Raw genomic sequence first — 14,231 nt, 5'->3', positions numbered from 1 at the left:
CAAGAAAAACCATACTTTTTAGTACTTACGTGCCAAATGGTATTTTTTTTCATTGTCTCTTTAACTCCTCCTCACATCTCCCTTGACTACATGTCCTTTTTAATACCATGTGATGAATGGGAGGAATCCATACAGCACTTCTGTGTATCCAAGTATGGTTTTATCAAGAAAAAGCATTTGTGGGTTATTAGAGTTGTAAGTTGAACTAGCTACTTTTTTTTTTTCATGGAACACCACTTTTACTTAAAGAATAACTAATAGATAAGTTTTGGTTATTGAGACATAGGTATTTGGCAGACATTTTCTTTCAAATGAGTTGATACGAGCCTATCCCTTCAAGGTGAACAACTGACACTATTGTCAAAGATCAAATTTGAGCTCTCAAACAAAAATCAGAATTTTGAAAAACTTGTGTGTAAGCAGAACAGCTTCCTCCAAGTAAAGATTTTACTGAGGAAATCAGTGGTGTTATTAACAATTGTGATTTTTTTAGTTGGTATGATGAAACATACCAGCATTTGAAAGATCTTCGTAACTCAGTGAACTGGTATCTTCCAAGTGACCAATGCAGCATGTGATAAAGTCACATATGGGTAAAAGTTCGATTCAGAGGCACGATAGACAAATGGATTTTAATGTAACAGAGTGTAAAGAGTTTAAGATGGTTTCATATTCCAAACTGCAACTTGAGAAACTACTTCTTATCCAGTTTTAGAATAGTACCAAAGAAAAATATCTACAGTTATCTGAAAAAGCTATTCCAATACTCCTCTTTTTTCTACCTACATAACAGTACAAGGCCAGATTTTCTTCATATGCTTCAATTAAAACATGGCATTAGATTGAGTACAGAAGGTGTACATGAGCATCCAGCTCAGCACTGTGGAATGAGACATTAGATTTTGAAAATAGGGGATTGTGTCACTGTTCTTACTAAGAATTATGTTAATATAAGGTTCTTCGTTTCATTAAAAAAATATTATTTATGGGGCGCCTGGGTGGCGCAGTCGGTTAAGTGTACGACTTCAACCAGGTCGCGATCTCGCGGTCCGTGCGTTCGAGCCCTGCGTCAGGCTCTGGGCTGATGGCTCAGAGCCTGGAGCCTGTTTCCAATTCTGTGCCTCCCTCTCTCTCTGCCCCTCCCCCGTTCATGCTCTGTCTCTCTCTGTCCCAAAAATAAATAAACGTTGAAAAAAAAATATTATTTATATTACTACAGAATAGTTTATTTTTAGATTAGTTAATACTTTAATTTGTTATTTTCTCTGTTTTAATTTCTATTATCAGTAGATACAACCCACATAAATAAAAGCTCTTTAGGATCTGGGTAATTTTTTTTTTTTTTTTATTTTTTTTAATGTTTGTTTATTTTTGAGACAGAGAGAGACAGAGCATGAATGGGGGAGGGGCAGAGAGAGAGGGAAACACAGAATCGGAAGCAGGCTCCAGGCTCTGAGCCATCAGCCCAGAGCCCGACGCGGGGCTCGAACTCACGGAACATGAGATCGTGACCTGAGCTGAAGTCGGACGCTTAACCGACTGAGCCACCCAAGTGCCCCATAGGATCTGGGTAATTTTTAAGAGAACAAAGGAGTCCTGAGACCAAATATCTGAGAACTGCTGCCTTAAAGTATTACTTAGATGTCAGTTAAACAAATTGAAATTCACCCATATTTTTAAAGTCATAAATATTTACGCAATTTTAATTGCCACAATAATTTTCTTAATGTTTTTCTCTTACATAATTAAATGCTTTCTCATTTGAAGGTTATAACAAATGATGGCAGATAATTTTGAGGATTTTTCTAGGAATGTTTGTCATACTGTAATAAAAGAAAATTAAAATTAAAGGAGTGAAGATGATGCATGACAAATTTGCAAAAAGAATATTCCTGTAATTAGGCTATTAAAATATTTGCTATTTTAAAATGCCATCATTTAATTGCAAATGTTTTTGATCCTTTTTCAGAATGTTACCTTATGGTTGTCTGTCAATCGGTGACTGTGTGGGACTTATTGAGGTGGTTAGAAATTCTCACACTATTATGCAGATTCAATGCAAAGGTGGCCTGAAAGGCGCACTGCAGTTCAACAGCCACACTCTACACCAGTGGCTCAAAGACAAGAACAAAGGCGAAATGTGAGTTTATTATTCTTGTCTTCCTGTGTTCATCTAAGTTTTTGTTAGCTGAGGCTTTTAATGGTTGTGTACATTTCTCTGAGACCAGAGAAGACATTTGTACTTACCTGGGAAAAAACTATGCTCAGCATTTGAAATGTTTGAGATTTTGTGTTTGAATGATCAGAATTGAATTGCTTATAATTTTGGTGAAATCCTATATACCCAACTTTATACATCCAGTTTTAGGTATCTAAAATGTGTTTCTCTTATTGCTTATTCTTTAAAAAAAAAAAATGATCATTGAACATTTCAAAATATACTTCAAGGTCACTGTTGAAATGATTAGAAAAAATGTTTTTTTCATGACATGTTCAGTATTTTTTCACTATAGTAAAAATTCCGCTTTAGTCAGAGGATATGTAGAAATGTGCTTTCTGTCTCAAATCTTTGCACATAATTACTTCCTTTTCTTAATGTCAGCAATTGTTTTCCTTCTTCAGTAGAGACTTTGACCATCTTTTCCCAATTTGGACTGGCTTACTCTGTATTTCCACACTGCTGAAAAGGTGTTTATTTCTTCTTTGTAGATACGATGCAGCCATTGACCTGTTCACACGTTCATGTGCTGGATATTGTGTTGCTACCTTCATACTGGGAATCGGAGATCGTCACAATAGTAACATCATGGTTAAAGATGATGGACAAGTAATAGCTTTCTCTTTTTAAAATGTTTTGGCATTCTTAAACTTATTAATTCAGGATATTGTATTCTGCATTGGTCAAACTATAATATAATTATTTGTTTTTGAAAGCTATTTCATATAGATTTTGGACACTTTTTGGATCATAAGAAGAAAAAATTTGGTTATAAACGGGAACGTGTGCCGTTTGTTTTGACACAAGATTTCTTAATAGTGATTAGTAAAGGAGCCCAAGAATGCACAAAGACAAGAGAATTCGAAAGGTAAGTTCCAGAAATCAAAAATGCAAAGTACCGAATTCTTGCTGCTCTATGAAAAATAAAAAATATCAAGCAACTTAATGTTAACATTTTGGCATAACTGAATATTTTAATGTGTTTATTTATTTGTTGTGTAATGCTATGAAAAATGGAGGAAAACAATTTATTAAGTTAACTAAGGCCTGAAATGATTTATTTAGTTAATTAAGGCCTAAGAAAGTGATTCTTAATCTTCTTAATATATTAAAAGTTTTTATTTACTGTTGTTTAAATGATTGGGCTACACCTTCTCTACATTGACAAATAATGTGTAGTGCTTAAGACAACATTTTTTAGTCCTACAATTTGAGGAAATCAGTCAACCGTAATTACCATGTGTATTCATAATTTTTCCTACCACCTTCTGGTATATCATCAGTCTATCTCAAACCTTAAAGTACTTTTAAATTCTAAAATCTCATTTTGTCTGTAACTCTATCCTGGCCGTAGCCCAAACCCTAAAGGCTTTAGTATGGACCAGTTCAAACATTTAATAAATCCTTGGTAAACTGCTAATGTGCCAGGCATCATTCTAGGTGCTGGTGATAAAGCAGTAAACAAAATCCTTATGGACTCACAGAGGTTACATTCTAGTGTGGGGTAAAGAGAGTAGAAAGTGTTGGTAAGGGGAGTGGGAAGAGAAATGCTATTTTTCATAGGTTTGCCCAAGAAGGTCTCTCTAATGACGTGACATTTGAGCAGAGACCTGAACATATTAACCCCATTTGTTCCATACTGATGAAACTGTTCTTATTACTTATAGGTTTCAGGAGATGTGTTACAAGGCTTATCTAGCTATTCGGCAGCATGCCAATCTCTTCATAAATCTCTTCTCAATGATGCTTGGCTCTGGAATGCCAGAACTGCAATCTTTTGATGATATTGCATACATTCGAAAGACCCTAGCTTTAGATAAAACTGAACAAGAGGCTTTGGAATATTTCATGAAACAAATGAATGATGCACATCATGGTGGCTGGACAACAAAAATGGATTGGATCTTCCACACAATTAAGCAGCATGCTTTGAACTGAAATGATAACTGAGAAACCAAAAGCTCATTATCTGGATTCTATACTGCACTGTTAATAACTGTCAACAGGCAAAGACTGATTGCATAGGAATTGCACAATCCATGAACAGCATTAGAATTTACACAAGAACAGAAATAAAATACTATATAATTTAAATAATGTAAACGCAAACAGGGTTTGAGAGCACTAAACTAGTTCATTTCAAAATTAAGCTTTAGAATAATGCGCAATTTCATGTTATGCCTTAAGTCCAAAAAGGTAAACTTTGAAGATTGTTTGTATCTTTTTTTAAAAAAGAAAACAAAACAAAAAAACCCCAAAATATATAGAAATGGTGGAGAAGGAAAAAGAATGATGTTCTTTTTTTGTCTTGCAAATGTTCTATGTTTTGAAATTGTGGACACAACAAAGTCTATTATTGCATTAGGTCCAAGGAAACTGAAGTTTGATGTTAAATTGCATTAAGATTAGAAAATAATGAAGATTTCTTATTTTTCCATTGCTGTTCAATTTATAGTTTGAAGTGGGTTTTTTTGACTCCTTGTTTAATGAAGAAAACTGCTTGGGGTGGAAGGGACTCTTGAGATTTCACCGGAGACTTTTCCTTTTTAATAAATCAAACCTTTTGACGATATGGGGTCTTATCTGCAAAGTTTTGGAAGCAGTCACAAATGAGACCTGTTATAAGGTGGTGTTTTTGGGTTTTGTTTTGTTTTTTTTTTTTTCTGGACAGTATTTACAAGAATCTGATTCTTATTTCCCAGGGAAATTCTGGGCTCCCACAGAGTACAATAATCATCATAGAGAAAGAATGAGCAGGAAAAGCTCTTGCTCCAGAATTGTACAGTATTCGCCTTAGGTTGATTTTTTTTTCTCCTTTTGCAATTGAATTGAATACATTTTTCATGCATGTTTCCAGAAAATAGAAGTGAGTATTAATGTTATTAAAAAGATTATTTTTTTTATTAAAGGCTATTTATATTATAGAAACTATCATTAATATATATTCTTTATTTACATGATCTGTCCCATAGTCATGCATTGTTTTGCACCCCAAATTTTTTATTGTCCGTAGCAGCATGGTCAGCTTTTCTCTCGGTCCGTGGGTGAGGCTCAGGCACTATCCCATTTATACCAATGACTAGTGTATAACTACATAAGGAAAACAGATTACAGTTCATCCTCTTTCCTTTTATTTCTGTTTTCATATGAATCCCCCATTTTCCACCTTCTTTTATAGTTGATAATGCCTCAATCATGAAACTAGTTGCCAAAATTGACACAATATAGCATATCTTCCTGATTGCTTCAGCCCCTCTACCCAGGTATGCTCATGAATAATACTTTATAATATGGGGGAATAGAAACCATGAACTTTCTACCTTCTTAGGCTGTTTATGCAATATCTTGATAATAAAAGTAGGACCTTAAACCATTTTAAGATCATGTCCCATTTCCAAGCAGTTAGGGCTCACTCTTCAACTTTATTAAATTGCATTTGAGTACAGGATGCATTCTTAAACACTTTGGAAAACATTAACCCAAGATGTAGGGGCTAATGCTAGTCATCACTCTAGAATCTGTTATTTTAGTCAGTATTTGAAATGAATGATTAATGCCCTAGGAAATAGCTTTAGCAAACGTCCAGGTGCCACACCAGAAAAAGTGCAATAATTTACTGACAGTTTTCTAGATTAGGCATATTATTGGAATACAACTTTATAAAAAGTGTACATTATATACTCTAGTAAAACAGCATCACTTAAATGATAATTCACTTATGAAATCAGTTACCTATAATAGAAGTCTTGAATAGCGAACAAGGGACTCTAATACAAATACTCTTAATATTTGGCTGTTTTAGAACCCTTAAAGGGCCTAATTATTGGAGATTTAGGTACTTCACTAAAGCATGTACATAATATTGCCAACAAGAAAAATAAATTTGAAAATTAGGGGAACTTACTTCTGTAAACTGTCTTGGAATAGTTAAGAAGAATTTAAACTCCCATTTTAAGCAGGAAGCCAAATAGATTCTTTTGCAGATAGAGGTTTCATAACTTATTAAAATTTGTTTAACATTTTGTGCCTTTTAGATATATTCAGTTAACACATGCTAACATCCCAGTCTTTTCTATGTCAGGGATTAATTACAGGAAAACTCAGTGAAATGGTACAAATCTGAAACTCTGATGGTAGAAACTGGAGATTTAACCGAGAACCACGTTTTTCCCGAGTGCCAAAAAAGCTTTGAGCTTCCTTGCACAAAATGTATATAATTTGTGCATTTCTCACATGAGCCCAGATAGTTCCCTTCCCCTGGGACCTCTCCACCATTAAAACACAAGCCACACAGCTTATTTCATCATTTACATTTATTTTCAATAGTTATTACAACCAAGTTAATTCTGTTTGAAGAAGCGTAGACAAATTTTACTAAGAATTAAGATTCTATAGGTTAAGTGATTTCGCTAAAAGCAAAGTAAGTTTTAAACAAATCCAAGCAGAGTTTAAGCAAACAACATTAAAAATAAGAAAAAAAGGCCAGGTAGTGCTCAGAAGGCAAAGAACCAAAAATTGAATTGAATGCTACATGGGGTGACTAAGATGTCAAGTCAACGGTAAGCCGTTTCCAGGTAGTGCAGTGTCTGGTCACCACCCCCCCCCCCCCCAATGGATTGGTCAGTTCCTGTGGCCGACCATTCTTGTCACTGAATGTGGTATAACCCACTGTTGACTCGACAGTCTCATTTGGTCACTTGAGAAATAACTTCCTTCAATGACTTTCGGAGGAAAAAAAAAAAACCAAGCAGGTTTAAAGAACCTAAAGAAAATAAAACCTAATTTTAAACACATTCTAGTAAGATATAATCTGAAAATCATGTTTTAACTTTTTATCATATTCTCAGCTATACAGAATCATTTATTTTGAAGATTTTTAGACTGCTGTTAATTTGAAATCTGTTAATCATATTGTAGAATTTGGTTTTTAAAAAAGATGTTTCTAATTGGATTTTTTTAAAGAAGAATGGAATTTGGTCACTATTTTCTGATAGAACCTAAGCTTTTTGTGGTTCTTAGTGTCCTCTGTAAAACTCAGTGTCAAAGTAATCAACTTTGAGGTTTTCCCTTCTAATCTGCTTTATATTATAAGCCCTTTAGGAAATGGGAACCTGGTGAATATACAATGAATTGTAAAATATTTTAATGTGTAATTTTTTCAACTGTGAAACTATGACTATTGGTTTTTGATGAAAACAGCTGCTGATAAAGTATTTTGTGTAAAGTGTAGTTCTTATTAATCAGGAAAATAATCAATGACTTGATTAGAATGTATATACCCTCTTGGATTTTATTTTAAATGGATTGGTGATTTTCACATAGGTAAAACACAGTCCATCTGTATTCTTTTTCCATCAAAAATTGAGCGATCTAGCATCATAAAAAAATTATGAGCAGCCTATCTGTTTTAAAAGAACCATGGAAATTTCACAACACATAAACTTGGATTTGTTTGTTAACGATTTTATAAATCCATTTAATTCCTATTCTGACCCAATAGCCCATGCTTGCCAACTCTTTGAAAAAAAAAAAAAATTTGATTTCCAGCATTATTTTAAAGTCAGCAGGTTAACCTTTTCTGAATGTTTTGACTTTTGTTTCTATGTCTACACAAACTGCAGACCTGGGCTGGACCCACATACTTGGAATCCACCTTAAAAATCGATTTTGATGTCCAAGACATCACTAAAATATTGAGTTTAAAGACCCTATGCGGTGTTAATGGATTGTGGTGCTTCTCCTATCTAAAAACAACTTTCATACTTCAGATGTTTTTGAGAAGAGGGGAATGTGGAAGGAGGGGGCAGAAGAAGAGGGGGAGTCTGTTTGAATGAATTACATTCTTCGTGCCCATCCTGCTCAGATGAGGCGCTTCTAAGGGAAGCCTTAGACGGGGCCTTCGAAAGACAAGGCAGAAAGCTGTGAGTATACTGTGCATACCAGGAGGGAAATAACTCTTCCTCAAGGACGGCATTGTGAGGGCTGAAGTATAAAACTCAGCATGGACAGGATCCTCAGATAACAATTATTGGTGACAGAGAAATACAGCTGGGCTGTTTTTTAAAATATAAACACAAACCATTTTTATTTTTTAATTGTTACATTAAAATTATAAATGTATCTTACACGCCATGGCCTGGAAAGCCTTTCTTCTTTTCTTTACAAAGTTATTTTCATTTTCTGAAAAGATTATGGGGTTTAGCTCAAGATAACTATGGTCCTGATAAAATTGGATTGGTAACTCTACCTCAGAAGGTTAATAAGAAAAAAAGTAAATGAGTCACAATTCAATACCAGGCTCTGATGTTACAGAAATTTCCAGAGCACTGTAGTTTAGATTTATAAAAAGTCAGAGTTGGCATGCCTTGTTTTTAATGGCATTGGAGACATTAAGAAAAAAATTTGGTTAAAATTTAATCATTGCTCCAGCCACGGAAAAGGCTACAGCGCCAGAAGGTTTGTGGTACTAGGTTCTTGAATTCGGCATTCGAAATTAGCTGTCTTCCTTTTCTTTATTATTAGTGCAATTGGTGTGTGTATATCTGCACACATTTCTATTTGCCTACACACTGCTCGCTAGTCCTAGTCAAGAAGTATCGTTTATAAAAGGTGTAAGCATCAGGTTCTAAAGCTCAGAAGTGTTTAGAATTCATTAGGAGTTTCCCGAGTTGGGATGTTAGTTTTTAAATAAACTTATTTCATCCAAGTATTTCACTTGATTAAGGTTTTACACTTTCTTTTTATCAGTGAAGCGTCGTTCCTTTTCCTTAGTTTTAGACATGTTAATATTACAGCCGTGCTAGTTAGCATAAAGTGACAGTTATGAGCCATAAGGAAATTTTCTCACTTTTTACACAATGACATGAGTTTTAGTAGGGGGTTGGGGGCGGTTGGTGGGCGGGGGGAGGGGATCAGTCCATTGTACGTTTAGTGTAGTTTAGGTAACTGATTTTCACTACCAACAGTAGACTCCATTCTTCATGTTGGTAAGTATGGAAAGGCTTTCTTAATGCATTTTGTAAGCCAGTTAAGTCTTAAATCTTATCTGAAACCTTATTTAATCTGTCACTACAATAATTTTGTGGTTATGCTAAGAGCCATGTATATTTTTAGGTGATTCTTATTTTTGTTACTCCTTCTAGGTTAAGCAAGGAGGAAGAAAAATTTCATTGTTTTATATTTTCTCAAAATATCTTTAATAAGACTAAACTTATTAATTCAAGTATGAATTTACAAATGTAGTCATGATCTATCAATTTCATTAAAAAAAAAAAAAAAGCCCCTATCACATTTAATATATGTTCTGAAGAGTGGTTGGAGAGCTTGGACTTCAGGTGGTTTCTAGAAACGCTTTTGGCTACGGAACCTAAGTCAAATACAATTGATAGTTTTGATGTGATTCAGTCCTCAGACTTCCTTGGGTTGAATACAGTCTAAAAGAATATATCCTTTTGGAACATAACGCTTTACTATCTTGGGGAATGTGGCATTACCAAAAGAAGACTACAAACACATCAAATGTTGACTTTGGAAGCTTCAAAAAACAGCCCCTACCACCCTCTTGTGGCCCCTTTTAATTGTAGCAAATCTATTTCTATTTTGTCATTCAATGAATTGAAGTCCTGTGGTATACTGCATTCATTAGGAGAAAAATGTTTTTACATATTCTTTTACTGATGGCCCAAAAAGGTTTGACACAGCAAGATGCATGTGTTATTGTACTGAGAATACAGAATAATACAGTGTCACTAAATTTAAGACCTCTTCCCAGTCTTGCTGTTCCTAGCAAGATGTTTGGCCTGTGACTGCACTTACTGTTTGTGCTCATCAGAAACTGTCAATGTCTGCTTTTCTTTTAACTTTGCAGTCTGTAACATCACGCTGTTTATTAAAAAAAAAAAAAAAAAAAAAAAAAAAAAAATGACTGGTGTCTAAGCAGTCCTTAGTGTACTACATATTTTAAACAAGAAACTGTGATAATTATACTTTGCCATTTTTTTGGAATACTTACAAGCAAACCGGTGTTGCTAATAGTCAAAATTTAGCTGAACTTGAGTTCTGATCAGTAACAACTAAGAATAGTTGATTGAAAACCTGAAACTATCATGCCTTAAAAGCAATTTTTCTGCCCCAGTAATGAATATTAGAGAAATATCTGTTTGAATATTCATTTCCTTTAAGCAAAAAGAATTGTATGTTTGTGTTTCAAGCAGAAACATACACATATACATATGAATGTGTTTGTACATGCAGACAGACTTTTTTTCAAGTCAGTTGAAGACCAGAACCTAGAAGTGAGGTTGGGCTAGAAGCAAACTGATTTTACTTTCAGTTATCGTAAACCTTGCAAAAGGGGAGTCTGTACTTGGACCAGTAGTACATACATGTGAGTGTTGATACTCTGTTCTTCTAAGCAATTAACAGCAAATGATTGCTCACATTTTGTCTCTTTGCCAAATGGTTTGCGTGACTTTGAATTAACATTATTCTAAATGGACTTTGTTCTCCAAGCATAATGTTCCTCTTTCCTGAGATGAGGTTACGAGATGAACCAAGTAGCCGCACTGTATGAGTGGAAAACTGGTAATTGCAACACTAGGTTTCACACTTTCACACACTTTTTAGGCTTTAAACGAGTGGTTTTGAATTTGTTAGGAGAAAAATCCCAAGAACTGCACGTTGTTAGATGGGTGTCAAAACTTACTAAGAAATGGAATAGAGATCTGCCCTTTAGAAATCTATAGAATCTCAATTTGTAGAATGACTTAAAATATGTGTGCCTACATCTATTTTATTTCAGGAAAGTCTTTGGTATACAAAATAATTTACCACAACCTTTTAAGCAGCACGTTCTGAATCTTAAATGCATATTATATTTCGCCAAGACAAGGGGAAGGAATGCTCTCCTACAGCTCCCTACGCTAGCCCCTATAACCGGCTGTCCAGTGAAAGGTACCAAGGCTGACTGAATTTATTTTATTTTTTTAATGAGAATTGTATATATTTAAGGTGTACAATATGATTTGATATTCATGTACAGCAAATGATTATAGTCAAGCTAATCAATGTATCATCTCCTCACATTGTGTGTATGTGTGTCTATGTGATGAGAATACCTGAAATCTACTTTCTTAGCAAATTTCCAGTATTCAATATAGTATTCTTGCCATAACCGTGCTGTACGTGAGATCTCTAGACCTCATCTTAAAACAGAGTTTGTACATTTTAATTAACATCTCCCCATTTCCCCTACCTGACCACACCCCCAGTAATCGCTATCTTACTCTCTGCTTCTGTGTATTTGACATTTTTAGATTCCACATATAAGTGAAATGCAGTTTTTTCCTTTCTATGTCTGGCTTATTTTACTGGCATAATCCCCTCTGGGTTTATCTGTGCCGTTGCAAATGGCAGGGTCTCCTTTTTTAAGACTGAATGATATTCCATTGTGTATATGTATACACACCTCACATATGTGTGTACAGTGTGTGTGTGTGGGTGTGTGTGTAAGATCACAATTTATTCATCTGTGAATGGACACTGGTTGTTTCCATATCTTGCCCATTGTCAATAATACTCCAATGAACAGGGGAATACAGATGTCTCTTGGAGATACTGATTCCATTTCCTTTGGATACATACCCAAAAGAGGCTGACTGAATATTGAAACTTAGCAAAAAAAAATTTATCTAACATTTTTTGAGCACTTTTACTAGGTGCAAGAAACTAAGGTGTTTTATATACTCTACCTTGTCTCTTCCTTAACCCCATGAAGGAAGAGATTCTCCCCATTTTATAAATGAGAAGAGAGAGGCTTGAACCTTCATTTCAGTTCAGCTGAACTTCCGGGGGATACGTATCTGAAAAGCTGTAGTTATGACCTATGAATTCAAATAAATCCTCTGAAACACATGTGTTTTCTACTATTCCACACTAGGAGGAGGAGAAAGTACCAAAATTGTTCATTACTTGTCAAGTCAATATTGCTCTATTTAATCATTCAGTCTCTTCAGTAATTTGTGATTTGAAATTAACTGCTAAAAGGCATAATATTTACTTGGAATCAAAATTTCTGTTTTAATTACATCTGCATATAAAAGTTGCTTCAAAGTCTCATTCTTTCTGTGGACCATGATGTAAAACTTTTTTAGTAAAATTGAAGAGATACTTTGAGGCACATTGGTTTTCAGAACAAATAACATGTTTTCAATTCCCAATTCAGCTTACTCTGGAAAGCACTTGTTGGGAGAGCCTTGTGACATTCATTAGTTAATAACCAGGGTTGAGTCATTAAAGTACAGATGTTTGCTGACTGTCCACGTGGGACTTTTCTACAATTGCAGATTATCTGAGATGAATGTTAAATTCCATCCAATACAGCTTCTCCCTACTTCACGTTTCTGGCCATCTCTCCCACCCCCACCAGAATGTGCACAAAGAAGAAAATGAGCTTATGGAAAGCATAATTAACTAGGAGAATGTTGCTGAAAGAAAAATTACATGGTACATGGCAAGGTTAAGTACAGAGAACTCTAAACTCAGTGCCATTTGCTAGGAGCAGCTTTCCTTTATCATGAATGGTGAAGCAAAATGGTCAGCCCACATTTTTTTGAAATTACCAGATTATTATCTTCCTAACAGTGAATGACCTGTTCTTCACTAAGCACTTTTTTGGGAAATGTTTTGATGTAAACTGTGTTGCATAGACCTAGGCTGGCTGTTCAGTACCCAATAGGTTAGATACCCTCCATCATTTACTTCCACACGGACAAGTTCGGCTAGAGCTGAAATTAGATAAAGCACAGCTACTGTGAGCTCATTTCACCATGTGGAGACAAAAAGCACTTCCTTGGCTCATGTGGAAAGAAATGTGGGGTAGAAAAAAGATGGTGAGTTTGTATGTATTCATAGAATAAATGGAATACATAGGCTTTTTTAAAATGTTTCCCAAAAGAAATGTACTTAGTTTGAATTGCCTCTACGTGGTTAGTTTGCGAGCAGGCGTCATTAGGTCCACAGGTGAAAAAATTGCAGGTATCTGAAGGCCAGGACTTTAATCTGGCCACTGTCTTAAGATCTTTCTGCCCCTTTCTTTGTCCCTCCCCACACTCCACAGTTTGAATCGATGCTGTTCCATATAAGGTACTTTGCCACCTACCTCATCTCTGAGTGCAACGCTGTATTTTTCACACAGCAGGGACAGGTACTGTGTTAATCTCACCATGCCAACAATCAGGGCACCCCCTAGCAGAGTCAGTGAAGGCCAAAATAAACAGTGAAAGATAACCATCTGGTTGTACTTTTTTATGAGAATGACATCTTCAGATTGGCTGTCTGGACTGTAGAAGCATGAAAAGGGCGTCCCGTTTTTGTGATCAAAGAATTCCTTTATGTCCAGCACACTGTTGAGCAAATCATTCCTATCTCGGTGGCACTTGGGTGTGTAAAAGCACTAGGAATATGGAAGAAGAAGAAAGATGAGGGCACTGTCCCCCAAACCAAGCATTTAAACAACAGTTTTCATTCTGAAAGAGCTTCAGACTGAAGCTATTCGTGGAGAGTTGCAATCTCAGAAGCTAATGGAAGCTGTTGTAAAGCTCATGGGGAAGTGTGGGCAGGAGGGCACAGAGTGATATGGCCATTTCCAGGCACTATGCAGAAATGTGGAAAGGGATTCTTAGAATACAAATATTTCAGAAGAGGCAGTGACCAGCTTCATAAGGACCATGCAGGCCCCCTTGGTCTTTGTCCATTCAACAAATATCTGCTGAGCTCACTATGTGTTCTCAACACCTATCAATGCCTCGATCATCTTGGTCTTGATTTCCTACAGTAAAATCTTTCCCTAAAGGATAGCATGTTGAAGCCTTTGCCCTAGGCCCACGGAGAGGGGTCCTACATGGGCTTTGGTTCCTGGGTGGCAGAACCAGTGAAGAAGGGATATGTCAGCTGGTGATTTTTTTTTCAAAAATGCCTGAGGTTTTTTAGCATATCCACTAGGCACTCGAGGCAC

General features: G+C 35.5%; 2 protein-coding genes across 4 annotated transcripts in view; one reads left to right on the top strand and one right to left on the bottom strand.

Moving 5' to 3' along the window:
* The window catches only part of PIK3CA (phosphatidylinositol-4,5-bisphosphate 3-kinase catalytic subunit alpha), an 81,208-nt gene extending 73,777 nt beyond the window's left edge, over window positions 1-7,431 (top strand). For both annotated transcript variants that reach the window (XM_023260376.2, XM_019840086.3), the window contains exons 18-21: window positions 1,970-2,140; window positions 2,710-2,827; window positions 2,935-3,086; window positions 3,886-7,431. In XM_023260376.2, coding sequence (XP_023116144.1) covers window positions 1,970-2,140; window positions 2,710-2,827; window positions 2,935-3,086; window positions 3,886-4,156 — 712 coding nt within the window. In that variant the 3' untranslated portion in view covers window positions 4,157-7,431. The remainder of the gene's footprint in view (window positions 1-1,969; window positions 2,141-2,709; window positions 2,828-2,934; window positions 3,087-3,885) is intronic.
* Window positions 4,838-14,231, bottom strand: part of KCNMB3 (potassium calcium-activated channel subfamily M regulatory beta subunit 3) — a 98,966-nt gene continuing 89,572 nt past the window's right edge. For both annotated transcript variants that reach the window (XM_045037244.1, XM_011286052.4), the window contains exon 4: window positions 4,838-13,670. In XM_045037244.1, the coding sequence (XP_044893179.1) occupies window positions 13,272-13,670 (399 nt within the window). In that variant the 3' untranslated portion in view covers window positions 4,838-13,271. The remainder of the gene's footprint in view (window positions 13,671-14,231) is intronic.

This window comes from Felis catus, chromosome C2 (assembly GCF_018350175.1).
Source record: "Felis catus isolate Fca126 chromosome C2, F.catus_Fca126_mat1.0, whole genome shotgun sequence".
Taxonomy (NCBI): Eukaryota; Metazoa; Chordata; class Mammalia; order Carnivora; family Felidae; genus Felis; species Felis catus.
Note: the sequence above shows the minus strand (reverse complement) of the source record. Positions and strands in the feature narration are given on the sequence as shown.